We start from the raw sequence: 10,716 nt of genomic DNA, 5'->3' as shown, positions 1-10,716 counted from the left end.
TACCGTAACTTAAAAAAAAAAAAAATATATATAAACCCGCCTTTCGGCCTCCAGTTCCCCCCGCCCCCGGTGTCACCAGCCAGGCTCACAGCAGCCGCCATCACCTTTTATTGTCGCTTGTCGCGGTACAGTGCAGCCAAGAGGCGGCGCGGCCCTCCCCACGGTGAGCCGAGGGCTTCGTCGCCGTGGCAACGGGCGTAGGCCTCAGGCTCCGTTGCCATGGCTACGGGAGCAGGCCTCAGGCTTCGGCCTCCTCCGCCATTTTCTCTCCCGTCCACCGCTCCCACCTTCGGCCGATGGCAGCCGGGCCCCCCCCCCAACTCCAGACTGTTTCCCCCCGCCCACGCCATCCACCGGCCACCCGCCGCCATCCTTCATGCTCCCACCCGGCCATTGCTCCTCCGCCGTTTGGCCTCTGTCCACCGTTTGGCCTCCCTCGGCCATTTTGGAGCCTTCCTCCTCACCCATCCCCTCCCTCACCATCAGCCACCACAGCAATAAATCACGTCCCCTCCCCATCTCCCCCCCCCCCCCCAGCATAGCCCCCCCCAGCTAATACTGCCATGGCTTTGCCCCCCCACCCTCCGCCCCCCAGCCCAGTTGTAACTGAGCCTGGCCCAGTTCCTAACTGGGGCAGCTCTGGTTGACCCAATACTGACAAAGTTGCCCCACCCCTGGCTAAAAAAAGTCCTTAATTAGGCTAAAAAAAAAAAAAAAACCTCGTTAAGGATAATTGCCGTGCCCCCCCCCCCCCCCCCCCCAACTAGAAAAGCTACAAAATGGGGCGAGAAGAGCTGGATACCCCCCCAAAAATCCCCCCATGGTGCCCCAGTGGGGGGGGGGGGGGGCAGAATGCCGCTGGGTCCCCACAGTGGGGACAGTGTCCTTGTGCCCCCCCTCCTGGGGCAGTTTTTGGCGGGGGGGGTGGTCCTTGTCCGTGCATCTGGCCCTGTCCTGCCCCGCCGGGGGGTCCCTCAGGTCCGGCCCTGTCCCCCCCTTCGCTGGCAGGGGGGTGGGGGGCCCAGCATGGCTCCCCCCCACCCCCCCGCCGTGGGGCAGAGGCCGGGGTTACCGCCTGCAGGACTCATCTGGGGGGGGGGGAATGGGGCGTGAGGACCAAAGCATCTGGGCCCCCCGTTAGCCCCTCCAACACCCCCAGGGGACTCAGGTGTCCAGGGCCCCCCTTTACCCCCCTAACCCCCCCCAGGTGTCTGGGTGGCCCCCATTACCCCCCTCACTCAAGCCCCCCCAGGTGTCCAGGGCCCACCATTACCCCCTTAACCCCTCCAGGTGTCCAGGGCCCCCCATTACCCCCCTCCAACCCCCCCCAGGTGTCCAGGGCCCCCCATTACCCCCCCTAACCCCCCCAGGTGTCTGGGTGGCCCCCATTACCCCCCTCACTCAAGCCCCCCCAGGTGTCCAGGGCCCACCATTACCCCCTTAACCCCCCCCAGGTGTCCAGGGCCCCCCTTTACCCCCCCTAACCCCCCCCCGGTGTCCAGGGCCCCCCATTACCCCCCCTAACACCCCCCAGGTGCCCAAGTATCCCCATTACCCCCCCTCAGCCCCCCCTCCAGGGGACCCAGGCATCAGGATCCCCCCATTACCCTCTTCAACACCCCCCCCTCCCCGGGGCACCCAGGCATCTGGTGCGTGTGTGTCCCCCCCCCGCAAAAGCCACCCCAGGGCACTCACCCACAAGCAGGGCGCGGGCTCGCAGCCCCCCCGGCAGCCCCCGCACGGGAGGGGGCTCGTCCTCATCCTCATCCTCATCAGGGGCCGAGGGGGGGCCGGGGGGGGGGTGGCTCTTCGGGGGGGCCCCAGGCCGCCAGCGCTGCCCCCTCCGAGGGGTAGCAGAAGGTGCGCTCCAGCTCCCGCTCGCTGAACCAGATCTTCAGCTGGGGGGGGGGGAACGGGGGGACACAACACAGGACATGGGGACATTGTGGGGATGGGGACACCCCTGGGGTCACCCTGGGGATGGGGACACTTTGGGGATGGGGACAGCCTGGGGACACCCGTGGGGTCACCCTGGGGATGGGGACACTTTGGGGATGGGGACACCATGGGGAAAGGGGTGGCATGGGGACATCCTGAGGACAGCCTTGGGGTCACCCTGGGGATTGGGACATCCTGGGGAGAGGGGTGGCATGGGGACACCCCAGGGTCATCCTGGGGAAAGGGGTGGCATGGGGACACCCTGGGGACACCTGTGGAGTCACCCTGGGGATGGGGACACTTTGGGGATGGGGACAGCCTGGGGAGAGGGGTGGCATGGGGACACCCGTGGGGTCACCCTGGGGATGGGGACACTTTGGGGATGGGGACACCCTGGGGACACCCCAGGGGTCACCCTGGGGATGGGGACACCCGTGGGAAAGGGGTGGCATGGGGACACCCCAGGGTCATCCTGGGGAAAGGGGTGGCATGGGGACACCCCCGGAGACACCCTGGGGATGGGGACACTTCGGGGACGGGGACACTTTGGGGACGGGGACACCTTGGGGTCACTCTGGGGATGGGATCACCCTGGGGACATGGGACATCATGGTGACAGCGGTGCAGGGGTGGCATGGGGACGGCCCGGGGATGGGGACAACATGGGGACGACGTCACCCTGGGGTCACCTCGGGGACGGGGTCACCCTGAGGACAAGGTCACCCTGGGGATGGGGACAACTCGGGGACCCCGTGGGGACCCCGTGGCCCCACGCCGTGCCCAGCTCCGGGGACAAGCAGGGACGTGAGTGTGTCCGTGTGTCGCGTGTCCCCCCCCTCCATGGGGGTTCCCATGGCAATTAATCCACCTCCTGGCTTAATCGTAATTAACGGGAGGTTATTAATGACCCGGGGGGGGGGGTCACGCGGCCCCACGGGGAGCGGGGGATGGGAGCGGGGCAGAGGAAGGGGGGGTTGGGCAGGGGACCCAGGCATCCGGACAGCCTCACCCTGTGGGAACCGCTTCCTCCCCCCCCCCACCCGCCCCCGCCAGGGTTCCTGTTTTTGGGGTGCCCCAGAGGATTCTGGGTAATGCTGGGGGGGGGGGGGGTGTATTTGTGACAAACACACCCCCACCCCCCAGTTTAACCACCGGACCCCTCTGCTCCTCCATCACAGGGGGACCCAGATGTCGGGGTCTTCACCCCCCCCCAAAAAAAAAAAAAAAAAAAAAGAGGGACCCAGGCGTCCGGGTGCGCACCGGCTGCCCGCTGCTTCCGCGGGGGGGGTGAAGTGCGGGCAGGACGTGCGGGCAGGGAGAGGAAGAGACAAGGACCCAGGCGTCCGGGTGCCCAACCCCCCCGGTCACTCTCGTTGCCTTCCCACAACTGGGGGGGGGGGAACGGGACGAGGGTTGGGGACCCCAGGAAGGGACAGGGATGGGGACACGGGTCAAGAAGGGGACAGGAGTGAGGGTCCAGGAGGGGACAAGGAGGAGGACAAGGATGGGGACAGGGGGTCCAGGAGGGGACATGGACCAGGGATGGGGACAGGGGGTCCAGGAGGGGACATGGACCAGGGATGGGGACAAGGAGGTCCAGGAGGGGACAAGGATGGGGACAGAGGGTCCAGGAGGGGACAAGAATGGGGACAGAGGGTCCAGGAGGGGACATGGACCAGGGATGGGGACAGAGAGGTCCAGGAGGGGACAAGGATGGGGACAGAGGGTCCAGGAGGGGACATGGACCAGGGATGGGGACAGAGAGGTCCAGGAGGGGACAAGGATGGGGACATAGAGGTCCAAGAAGGGACAAGGATGGGGACAGGGGGTCCAGGAGGGGACATGGACCAGGGATGGGGACATGGAGCTCCAGGAGGGGACAAGGATGGGGACAGAGGGTCCAGGAGGGGACAAGAATGGGGACAGAGGGTCCAGGAGGGGACATGGACCAGGGATGGGGACAGAGAGGTCCAGGAGGGGACAAGGATGGGGACAGGAGGTCCAGGAGGGGACATGGACCAGGGATGGGGACAGAGAGGTCCAGAAGGGGACAAGGATGGGGACAGGGGGTCCAGGAGGGGACATGGACCAGGGATGGGGACATGGAGGTCCAGGAGGGGACATGGACCAGGGATGGGGACATGGAGCTCCAGGAGGGGAGAAGGATGGGGACAGCGATGGGGTGGGTCTAGCAAGGGACAGGGGATGAGGACAGGGAATAAGAAGGTCCAGGAGGGGATGAGGGTGGGGGACGGGGACAAGGAGGTCCAGGAGGGGACAAGGATGGGGGAGAGTGACACTGGTGGGGCTCCAGGAGGGGATGAGGGGACAGGGACAGGGAGGAGGCTGCAGGAAGGGACAAGGATGGGGACAGCGTGGGGTCCAGAAGAGGACGGGGGACAAGGATGGGGACAAGGGACGGGGTGGCAGGACGTTGAGGGGCTGGAGGACGCACGGCGGGACCCCCGGGGACATGGAGGGGCCACCGGGGGAGGCGGGGAGGGCACGACAGGAACCGCGGGGGGGTGACATGGGGCTACACAAGGGGACATGGAGGAGGACACGGGGGGGGTCCCTACCTTCTTGCGGTGGGGGTCGTTCTTGGCCAGGCAGGAGCGGGGCAGGGCCAGGTACCCGCCGATGACCTGGATCTCCTCGGCCGTGGGGTAACGCTTCTTGGGGGGCCCCGGGGGAGCAGCCGGGGGGGCGGGAGGCGCCGGAGGGGCGGGGGACCCTCCTTCGGGGCCGTTGGCGGTCACCCCCCGCCGGGGTCGCACCGTAATGGTGTTACCGCTACGGCGTTGCAGGGCCGGGTGGGCCAGGGGGGGCCCGGGTTCTCGGCGGGGCACCCCTCGCATGGCCGCCGGCCCGCTGCCCGCCCCCCCCAACCGGGGCCACCCCGGGGCTGCCGGCACCCGGCCCCTCCCCAGCACCGCCCTCGACACGCCCCTGCACGGGCGTCATGGCCGCCGCGGGCGTCGCGGTCCCCACGGGGGTCACGGCCACCACGGGCGTCATGGCCGCCGCGGTGGGCCCGGAGCCCTTGGCTGAGCCCTGTCCCTCGGCCGTCCCAGTGCCCTCGTGGCCATCGGCTGTCCCTTGTCCTCCTGGTGGCCCCCGTCCCTCGACCATCTTCCAGCTCTTGACCATCCCCTTGACCGTCCCCTGTCCCTCAACCGTCCCCAGGTCCTTGGCTGTCCCCTGGCCCTCAACCGCCCCTGGGCTGGTGGCCATCCCGTGGCCCTTGACCGTCCTATGGGTCTCAGCCATCTGCTGTCCCTCAGCCATCCCCTGTCCCTCAACTGTCCCCAGGTCCTTGGCTGTCCCCTGGCCCTCAGCCGTCCCTGGGCTGGTGGCCAACCCGTGGCCCTTGACCGTCCTATGGGTCTCGACTGTCCTACAGCCTTCGGCTGGCCCCCGTCCTTCAACTGTCCCCACCATGCCCTTGACTGTCCCCCATGTCTCAACCGTCCCCAGGTCCTTGGTCGTCCCCTGGCCCTCAGCTGTCCCTGGGCTGGTGGCCAACCCGTGGCCCTTGACCGTCCTATGGGTCTCAACAGTCCCTTGTCCCTCAACCGTCCCCCAGCCCTTGGTCGTTCCCCGTCCCTCAACTATCTCCAGGTCCTTGGTTGTCCCCAGACCTTCAGCTGTCCCCGGGCTGACGGCCAACCCGTGGCCCTTGACCGTCCTACAGCCCTCGACCGTCCCCTGTCCCTCAGCTGTCCCCACACCCTTGGCTAAGCCCCATCCCTTGACCAACCCAAGGCCCTTGACTGTCCCCCGTGTCTCAATTGTCCCAAGGTCCTTGGTTGTCCCCTGTCCCTCCGCCGCCCCCGGGCTGAGAGTCAACCTGTGGCCCTCAGCCGTCCTACAGCCCTCGGCCGTCCCCTGTCCCTCCACCGTCCCCACACCCTTGACTGAACCCCGTGTCTTGACCGTCCCCAGGTCCTTCGTTGTCCCCAGACCCTCAGCTGTCCCTGGGCTGATGGCCAACCCGTGGCCCTTGACCATCCTATGGGTCTCGGCTATCTGCTGTCCCTCAGCCGTCCCCTGTCCCTCAACTGTCCCCGTGCCCTTGGTTGACCCCAGACCATCAACCATCCCCGGGCTGCTGGCCAATCCATGGCCCTTGACCGTCCTATGGGTCTCAGCTACCTGCTGTCCCTCACCTGTCCCTTGTCCCTCAGCTGTCCCCATGCCCTTGACCGCCCCCCGCGTCTCGACTGTCCCCACGCCCTTGGTTGTCCCCGGACCCTCAACTGTCCCCGGACTGGTGGCCAACCCATGGCCCTTGACTGTCCTATGGCTCTCAGCCACCTGCTGTCCCTCAACTGTCCCCATGCCCTTGACCGCCCCCCGCGTCTCGACTGTCCCCACGCCCCTGGTTGTCCCCAGACCCTCAACTGTCCCCGGACTGGTGGCCATCCCATGCCCCTTGACCACCCCGTGGGTCTCAGCCCCCTGCTGCCCCCCGGCCCCTCCTTGCCCCTCGCACCCCTCATCCCCCGAGGTACAATGGCGGTTGGGGGATGTCCCGGGGGGGCTCTCGGGGAGACCCTCGGTGCTGAGCGAGCGGGCAGGGGGCCGCGGGGCAAAACGACTGAGCAGGCGGCTGACCCGACCCCGGGTGGGTTCGCTCTCCCCGCAGCGTTCCAGCCCCTCGGCGCTCCGGCTCAGGCCCGGCGCCAACGCCAAGGACCCCCCATCAGGGACCCCCCCCCCCGGCGGCTCCTGCTTTGGCTCGACGCCGTTCCAGCAGCTCCCGCTTCCAAGGGGGCAACTGAGCCGCCCGGTCCCGCTGCTCCCGCTCCCGCCGTCGAGCCGCCTCCTCCTCCCGCCGGCGCCGTTCCAGCAGCTGCAGTTTCCAACCCGGCACGGCCATCGCCTGCGGCGGGATGGGGCGATGCGGGGATCGGGGTGGGGGAACGGGAGGGGATCGGGGGGGGGGGGCACGGTGGAGTTACGGGGGGTAGGGGAGGAACCAAGGATGGGGCTTGAGGAACCAAGGATGGGGTTGGGGAAGGCACCAGGGATGGAGCTGGTGGAGGCACCAGGGATGGAGTTGGGGCTGGTGGAGCCACCAGGGATGGGGACTGGGATGGTGTTAGGGAGACACTGGAGCCACCAGGGATGGGGACTGGGATGGTGGAAGCACCAAGGATGGGGCTGGTGGAGGCACCAGGGATGGAGTTGGGGCTGGTGGAGCCACCAGGGATGGGGACTGGGATGGTGTTAGGGAGACACTGGAGCCACCAGGGATGGTGGAAGCACCAAGGATGGGGCTGGTGGAGGAACCAGGGATGGGGACTGGGTGGTGGAGCCACCAGGTATCGGGACAAGGATGGTGTTAGGGAGACACTGGAGCCACCAGGGATGCAGACTGGGATGGTGAGGCCACCAGGGGTGGGGCCTGGGATGGTGTTAGGGGGATGCTGGAGCCACCAGGGATGGGGACTGGGATGGTGAGGCCACCAGGGATGGGGACTGGGATGGTGTTAGGGGGATGCTGGAGCCACAAGGGATGGGGATGGGGATGGGGATGGTGGCAGCACCAAGGATGGGGCTGGTGGAAGAACCAGGGATGGGGACTGGGATGGTGGAGCCACGGGGGACAAGGGACACCAGAGCCATCAGGGATGAGGGAACCACCAAGGATAGGGACACTGGAGCCACTGAGAATGGGGATGAGGATGGTGTTATGGGAATGCTAGAGCCATCAGGGATGGGGACAGGGATGGTGGAGCCACTGGGGTGGGGGACACAAGGCCACCAAGGATGGGAGGCATCAGGGCCACCAGGGATGGGGACAGGGATGTTGGAGCCACTGGGACGGGAGCCTCCGAGGCCACCAGAGATGGGGACCACCAGGAATGGCGACAGGACCCACCGGGACGGGGCTGACAAAGCCACCAGAGATGGGGACACACTGGTGGATGCTGGTGGGACAGAGAGGGGACACTTGGGGACATCGGGACGGACGTCGTCACCCCCGTCACGCTTCCGGCCCCTGACAGCCCCGCACATGGCCGAGGCGGGGGGGGGGGGGGAAACCCAGGCGTCCGGGGGGGGGGGGGGGGCCCATACTTGGGGGGGGGGGCTTGAAGGGGGGGACCCCGGTATCTGGGACCCCCCCCACCCGACCCCAGGGCGGGGGGTGACCGGGGGACCCAGCTATTCGGCCGGGAGCGCTCCCTTTGTCGGGGAAGGGCGGAGGTGGAAGGGGGGGGTTGGAAGGGAAATCCCAGTGTGTGTGTCTCCCCCCCCGCACCCGGAGGGACCCAGGACTCCAACTGGGGGGGGGGGGGGGGGGGGATCCCAGTATACTCACCCCGGGATGGAGCGGGACCCAGGCGTCCGGGAGGGACCCAGGCGTCCGAGGAGGGGGGGGGAGGGGGAGGAGGAGGAGGAGGAGGAGGAGGAGGGGGGGGGGGGGGGATGAAAAGCGGCTTTTCCCGCGGGGGGGGGGGGGGGGGATGACTCGCAGGAACCCAGACGTCCGGGCGGGTTCCCCCCCCCCCCCAGCTTTGTTATCCACCCGCTGGGGGCTCGGAGGGACCCAGGAGTCCGAACTGGGGGGGGGGGGGGGGGGGGGGCGGGGTTAACTCCGAAAAAATCTGCCCGGAACCCAGGAGTCCGGGGGGGGGGGGGACACCCAGGCGTCCGGGGGGAAGGGGGGGGACACCCAGGCGTCCCGGGGGGGACGACACCCAGGGGTCCGGGAGGGACCCCAGGACCCCCCCCCAATGGGGGGGGGGCGTCGTCTTTGTGTGCAGAAGGGGGGGGGGGAGGGGAGAAGGGAGGGGCGGGGTCTATTGGAGGGGAGGGGCTTGTTTGGAGGAGGGGGCGGGGCCGCCGGGGTGTTATTGTAGGGTCGCACAAGCAGCGCCACCGCGCGGTCGCCGGCTGGGGGGGGGGGGGGGGGGGGGAAGCCCGGACGACCTGGATCCCGTCCCCCCCCCCCCCGAGGGATCCCCAGATCCCCCCAGATCCCAGTGATCCTCAGGTCACCCCCCCCCGGGATCCCCCCCACCTTGGTTTTGGGGGTCTCCCTTGATCCTCGCCCCCCCCGGGTCTCCCCTGGATCCCCCCCAGATCCTGCCCCCCCCCCCCGGGGGGGGATTCCCAGATCTCCCCAGATCCCAGTGATCCTCAGGGGATCCCCCCCGCCTTGGTTTTGGGGGTCTCCCTTGATCCCCAGGGTCTCCCTGGATCCTCCCAGATCTTTCCCACCAAGGCAGCTCACATCTTTGGGATCCCCCCCCCAGATCCCCCCCTTCCTTAATTCCCAGGATTAGACCCTGGATCCCCCCCAATCCCCAGGATTCTCCCCCAGGATTCCCCTCATTCAGGACCTCCCGTATCCCTGATCTCCAGGCTTCACTCCAGGACCCCTCTGTCTGGGAACCCCTGGATCCCCCAGGACCTTCCCTCCCTGGGATCTGCCCCCCCCAGTATTCCCCCTGTTGGGGACCCCCTGGATCCCCCCAATTCCCAGGATTCCCCTCAGGATCCCTGCTGCCTGGGACCCCTCAGATCCTCCTGGATCCGCCTGGATCCCCAGCATTTCCCCCCCCTCCTGGGACCCCCTGGATCCTCCCCGATTCCCAGGATCCCCCCCAGGATCCCCTAGGGACCCCCTGGACCCCCCCCCCCAATCCCCAGCATTCTCCCCCAGGATCCCTGCTGCCTGGGACCCCTCAGATCCTCCTGGATCCCCCCTGATCCCCAGGATCCCCCCCAGGATCCCCTAGGGACCCCCTGGACACCCCCCCCCCCCAATCCCTAGGATTCCCCCACAGGATCCCCACTTCCCAGACTCCCCCCCAGGATCCCCAGGAATCCCCCCCGGGATTCCCCCCCCGGGGACCCCCAGGATCTCCCCACATCCCCGGGCTTCCCCCCCCCCTCTCCTGAGACACCCCCCCCGCCCCGATCCCCAGGATTCTCCCCCTCCCGGGGATCCACCCCCTTCCCAGATCCCCCCCCCGATCCCTGGGACGCAGTGGGTCGGTTCGGTCCCCGGGTCCCGGGGAGGGACGGGAGGCCGCGGGCACCACCCGACCCTAATCGCCGCCTTCCGGGGGGGGACCCGGGCGTGGGGGCCCCGCCCTGACCGTCCCGACCGCGCGGCCCGAGGGGACCCGGGCGTCCCGCCGCGCCCGCCGCGCCCCGGTGCGGGAGACGCCCTGACCCCGATCCTCGGGCGGGAGGGGGCACGGCTCCCCGGGTGACCCCCCCACCCCGGAGGGGACCCGGCTCCCCGGGTGACCCCCCCACCCTGAGAGGGGACACGGCTCCCCGGGTGACCCCCCCACCCCCGGAGGGGACCCGGCTCCCCGGGTGAAGATGCCCCTCCACCCCCTGGAGGGGACCCGGCTCCCCGGGTGACCCGCCCCCCCTGTGAGGGACCCAGGAGTCCGGGTGACCCCCCCACCCCGGAGGGGACACGGCTTCCCGTGGTTCGCCACCCCCCCCACACCCCCGGAGGGGACCCAAATGTCTAGGTGCCCCCCACCCTCAAAGGAGACCCAGGCATCCAGGTGCCCCCCACCCTAGAGGGGACCCAAGTGTCCAGGTGCCCCCCACCCTCAAAGGGCACCCAAGCATCCGGGTGACCCCCCCCCCCAGAGGGGACCCAGGCATCCAAGTGACCCCCACCCTGAGAGGGGACCCAAATGTCTGGGTGCCCCCTCCCTCAAAGGGCACCCAGGCGTCGGGATGCCCCCCCTCCTCAGAGGGGACCCCCGCGCTGGGCTCCCCACCCTCAAAGGAGACCCA

At 68.7% G+C, this 10,716-nt stretch overlaps 3 protein-coding genes across 7 annotated transcripts; 1 reads left to right on the top strand and 2 right to left on the bottom strand.

Moving 5' to 3' along the window:
* Positions 1–90: 90 nt before the first annotated feature.
* On the bottom strand, positions 91–4,924 carry PPP1R18 (protein phosphatase 1 regulatory subunit 18). Its single transcript, XM_030006317.2, has 3 exons — positions 4,518–4,924; positions 1,696–1,898; positions 91–1,088 (listed from the first exon to the last, which is right to left on the bottom strand). The coding sequence occupies exons 1-2, from the start codon at positions 4,794–4,796 to the stop codon at positions 1,773–1,775; spliced, it is 405 nt and encodes a 134-aa protein (XP_029862177.1). The 5' UTR covers positions 4,797–4,924; the 3' UTR covers positions 91–1,088; positions 1,696–1,772.
* Positions 2,773–4,510, top strand: LOC115337891 (TATA-binding protein-associated factor 2N-like). 2 transcript variants are annotated; one of them, XM_030006313.2, is made up of 2 exons: positions 2,773–3,532; positions 3,938–4,506. In XM_030006313.2, exons 1-2 carry the CDS (start codon positions 3,127–3,129, stop codon positions 4,465–4,467), a joined length of 936 nt encoding a protein of 311 aa, XP_029862173.1. In that variant the 5' UTR covers positions 2,773–3,126; the 3' UTR covers positions 4,468–4,506. The 2 variants fall into 2 exon arrangements, 1 of the variants encoding a protein (XP_029862173.1); XR_003922292.2 differs by lacking the exon at positions 2,773–3,532 and adding an exon at positions 3,694–3,906 and having other exon boundaries at positions 3,938–4,510.
* A 1,567-nt stretch (positions 4,925–6,491) lies between the features above and the next one.
* Positions 6,492–8,314, bottom strand: LOC115337889 (vegetative cell wall protein gp1-like). Of its 4 annotated transcripts, none has more exons than XM_030006311.2 (4): positions 7,503–8,259; positions 7,349–7,422; positions 7,207–7,245; positions 6,492–7,091 (listed from the first exon to the last, which is right to left on the bottom strand). In XM_030006311.2, exons 1-4 carry the CDS (start codon positions 7,960–7,962, stop codon positions 6,612–6,614), a joined length of 1,053 nt encoding a protein of 350 aa, XP_029862171.1. In that variant the 5' UTR covers positions 7,963–8,259; the 3' UTR covers positions 6,492–6,611. The 4 variants fall into 4 exon arrangements, 2 of the variants coding, with proteins under 2 accessions (XP_029862171.1, XP_029862170.1); XM_030006310.2 differs by having other exon boundaries at positions 7,209–7,291; positions 7,366–7,422; XR_003922291.1 differs by lacking the exon at positions 7,207–7,245 and adding an exon at positions 8,267–8,314 and having other exon boundaries at positions 7,011–7,075; positions 7,263–7,874.
* Positions 8,315–10,716: the final 2,402 nt, after the last annotated feature.

This window comes from Aquila chrysaetos, unplaced genomic scaffold (assembly GCF_900496995.4).
Source record: "Aquila chrysaetos chrysaetos unplaced genomic scaffold, bAquChr1.4, whole genome shotgun sequence".
NCBI classification, from domain to species: Eukaryota; Metazoa; Chordata; class Aves; order Accipitriformes; family Accipitridae; genus Aquila; species Aquila chrysaetos.
Note: the sequence above shows the minus strand (reverse complement) of the source record. Positions and strands in the feature narration are given on the sequence as shown.

Bases quoted from the DNA above. Each gene is read 5' to 3' on its own strand.
- LOC115337891 (XM_030006313.2), top strand. From the start codon at position 3,127: ATGTCGGGGTCTTCACCCCCCCCCAAAAAAAAAAAAAAAAAAAAAGAG. The intron at 3,533-3,937 runs GTCCAGGAGGGG...TGGGGACAGGAG, and splicing joins CCAGGGATGGGGACAAGGAG to GTCCAGGAGGGGACATGGAC.
- PPP1R18 (XM_030006317.2), bottom strand. From the start codon at position 4,796: ATGCGAGGGGTGCCCCGCCGAGAACCCGGGCCCCCCCTGGCCCACCCG. The intron at 1,899-4,517 runs GTAGGGACCCCC...CCCCCCCCCCAG, and splicing joins ACGACCCCCACCGCAAGAAG to CTGAAGATCTGGTTCAGCGA.
- LOC115337889 (XM_030006310.2), bottom strand. From the start codon at position 7,962: ATGTGCGGGGCTGTCAGGGGCCGGAAGCGTGACGGGGGTGACGACGTC. The intron at 7,423-7,502 runs GCCCCATCCTTG...ACACCATCCCAG, and splicing joins CATCCCTGGTTCTTCCACCA to TCCCCATCCCTGGTGGCCTC. The intron at 7,092-7,208 runs TGCTTCCACCAT...CCCATCCTTGGT, and splicing joins TCCACCAGCCCCATCCTTGG to GCTTCCACCATCCCAGTCCC.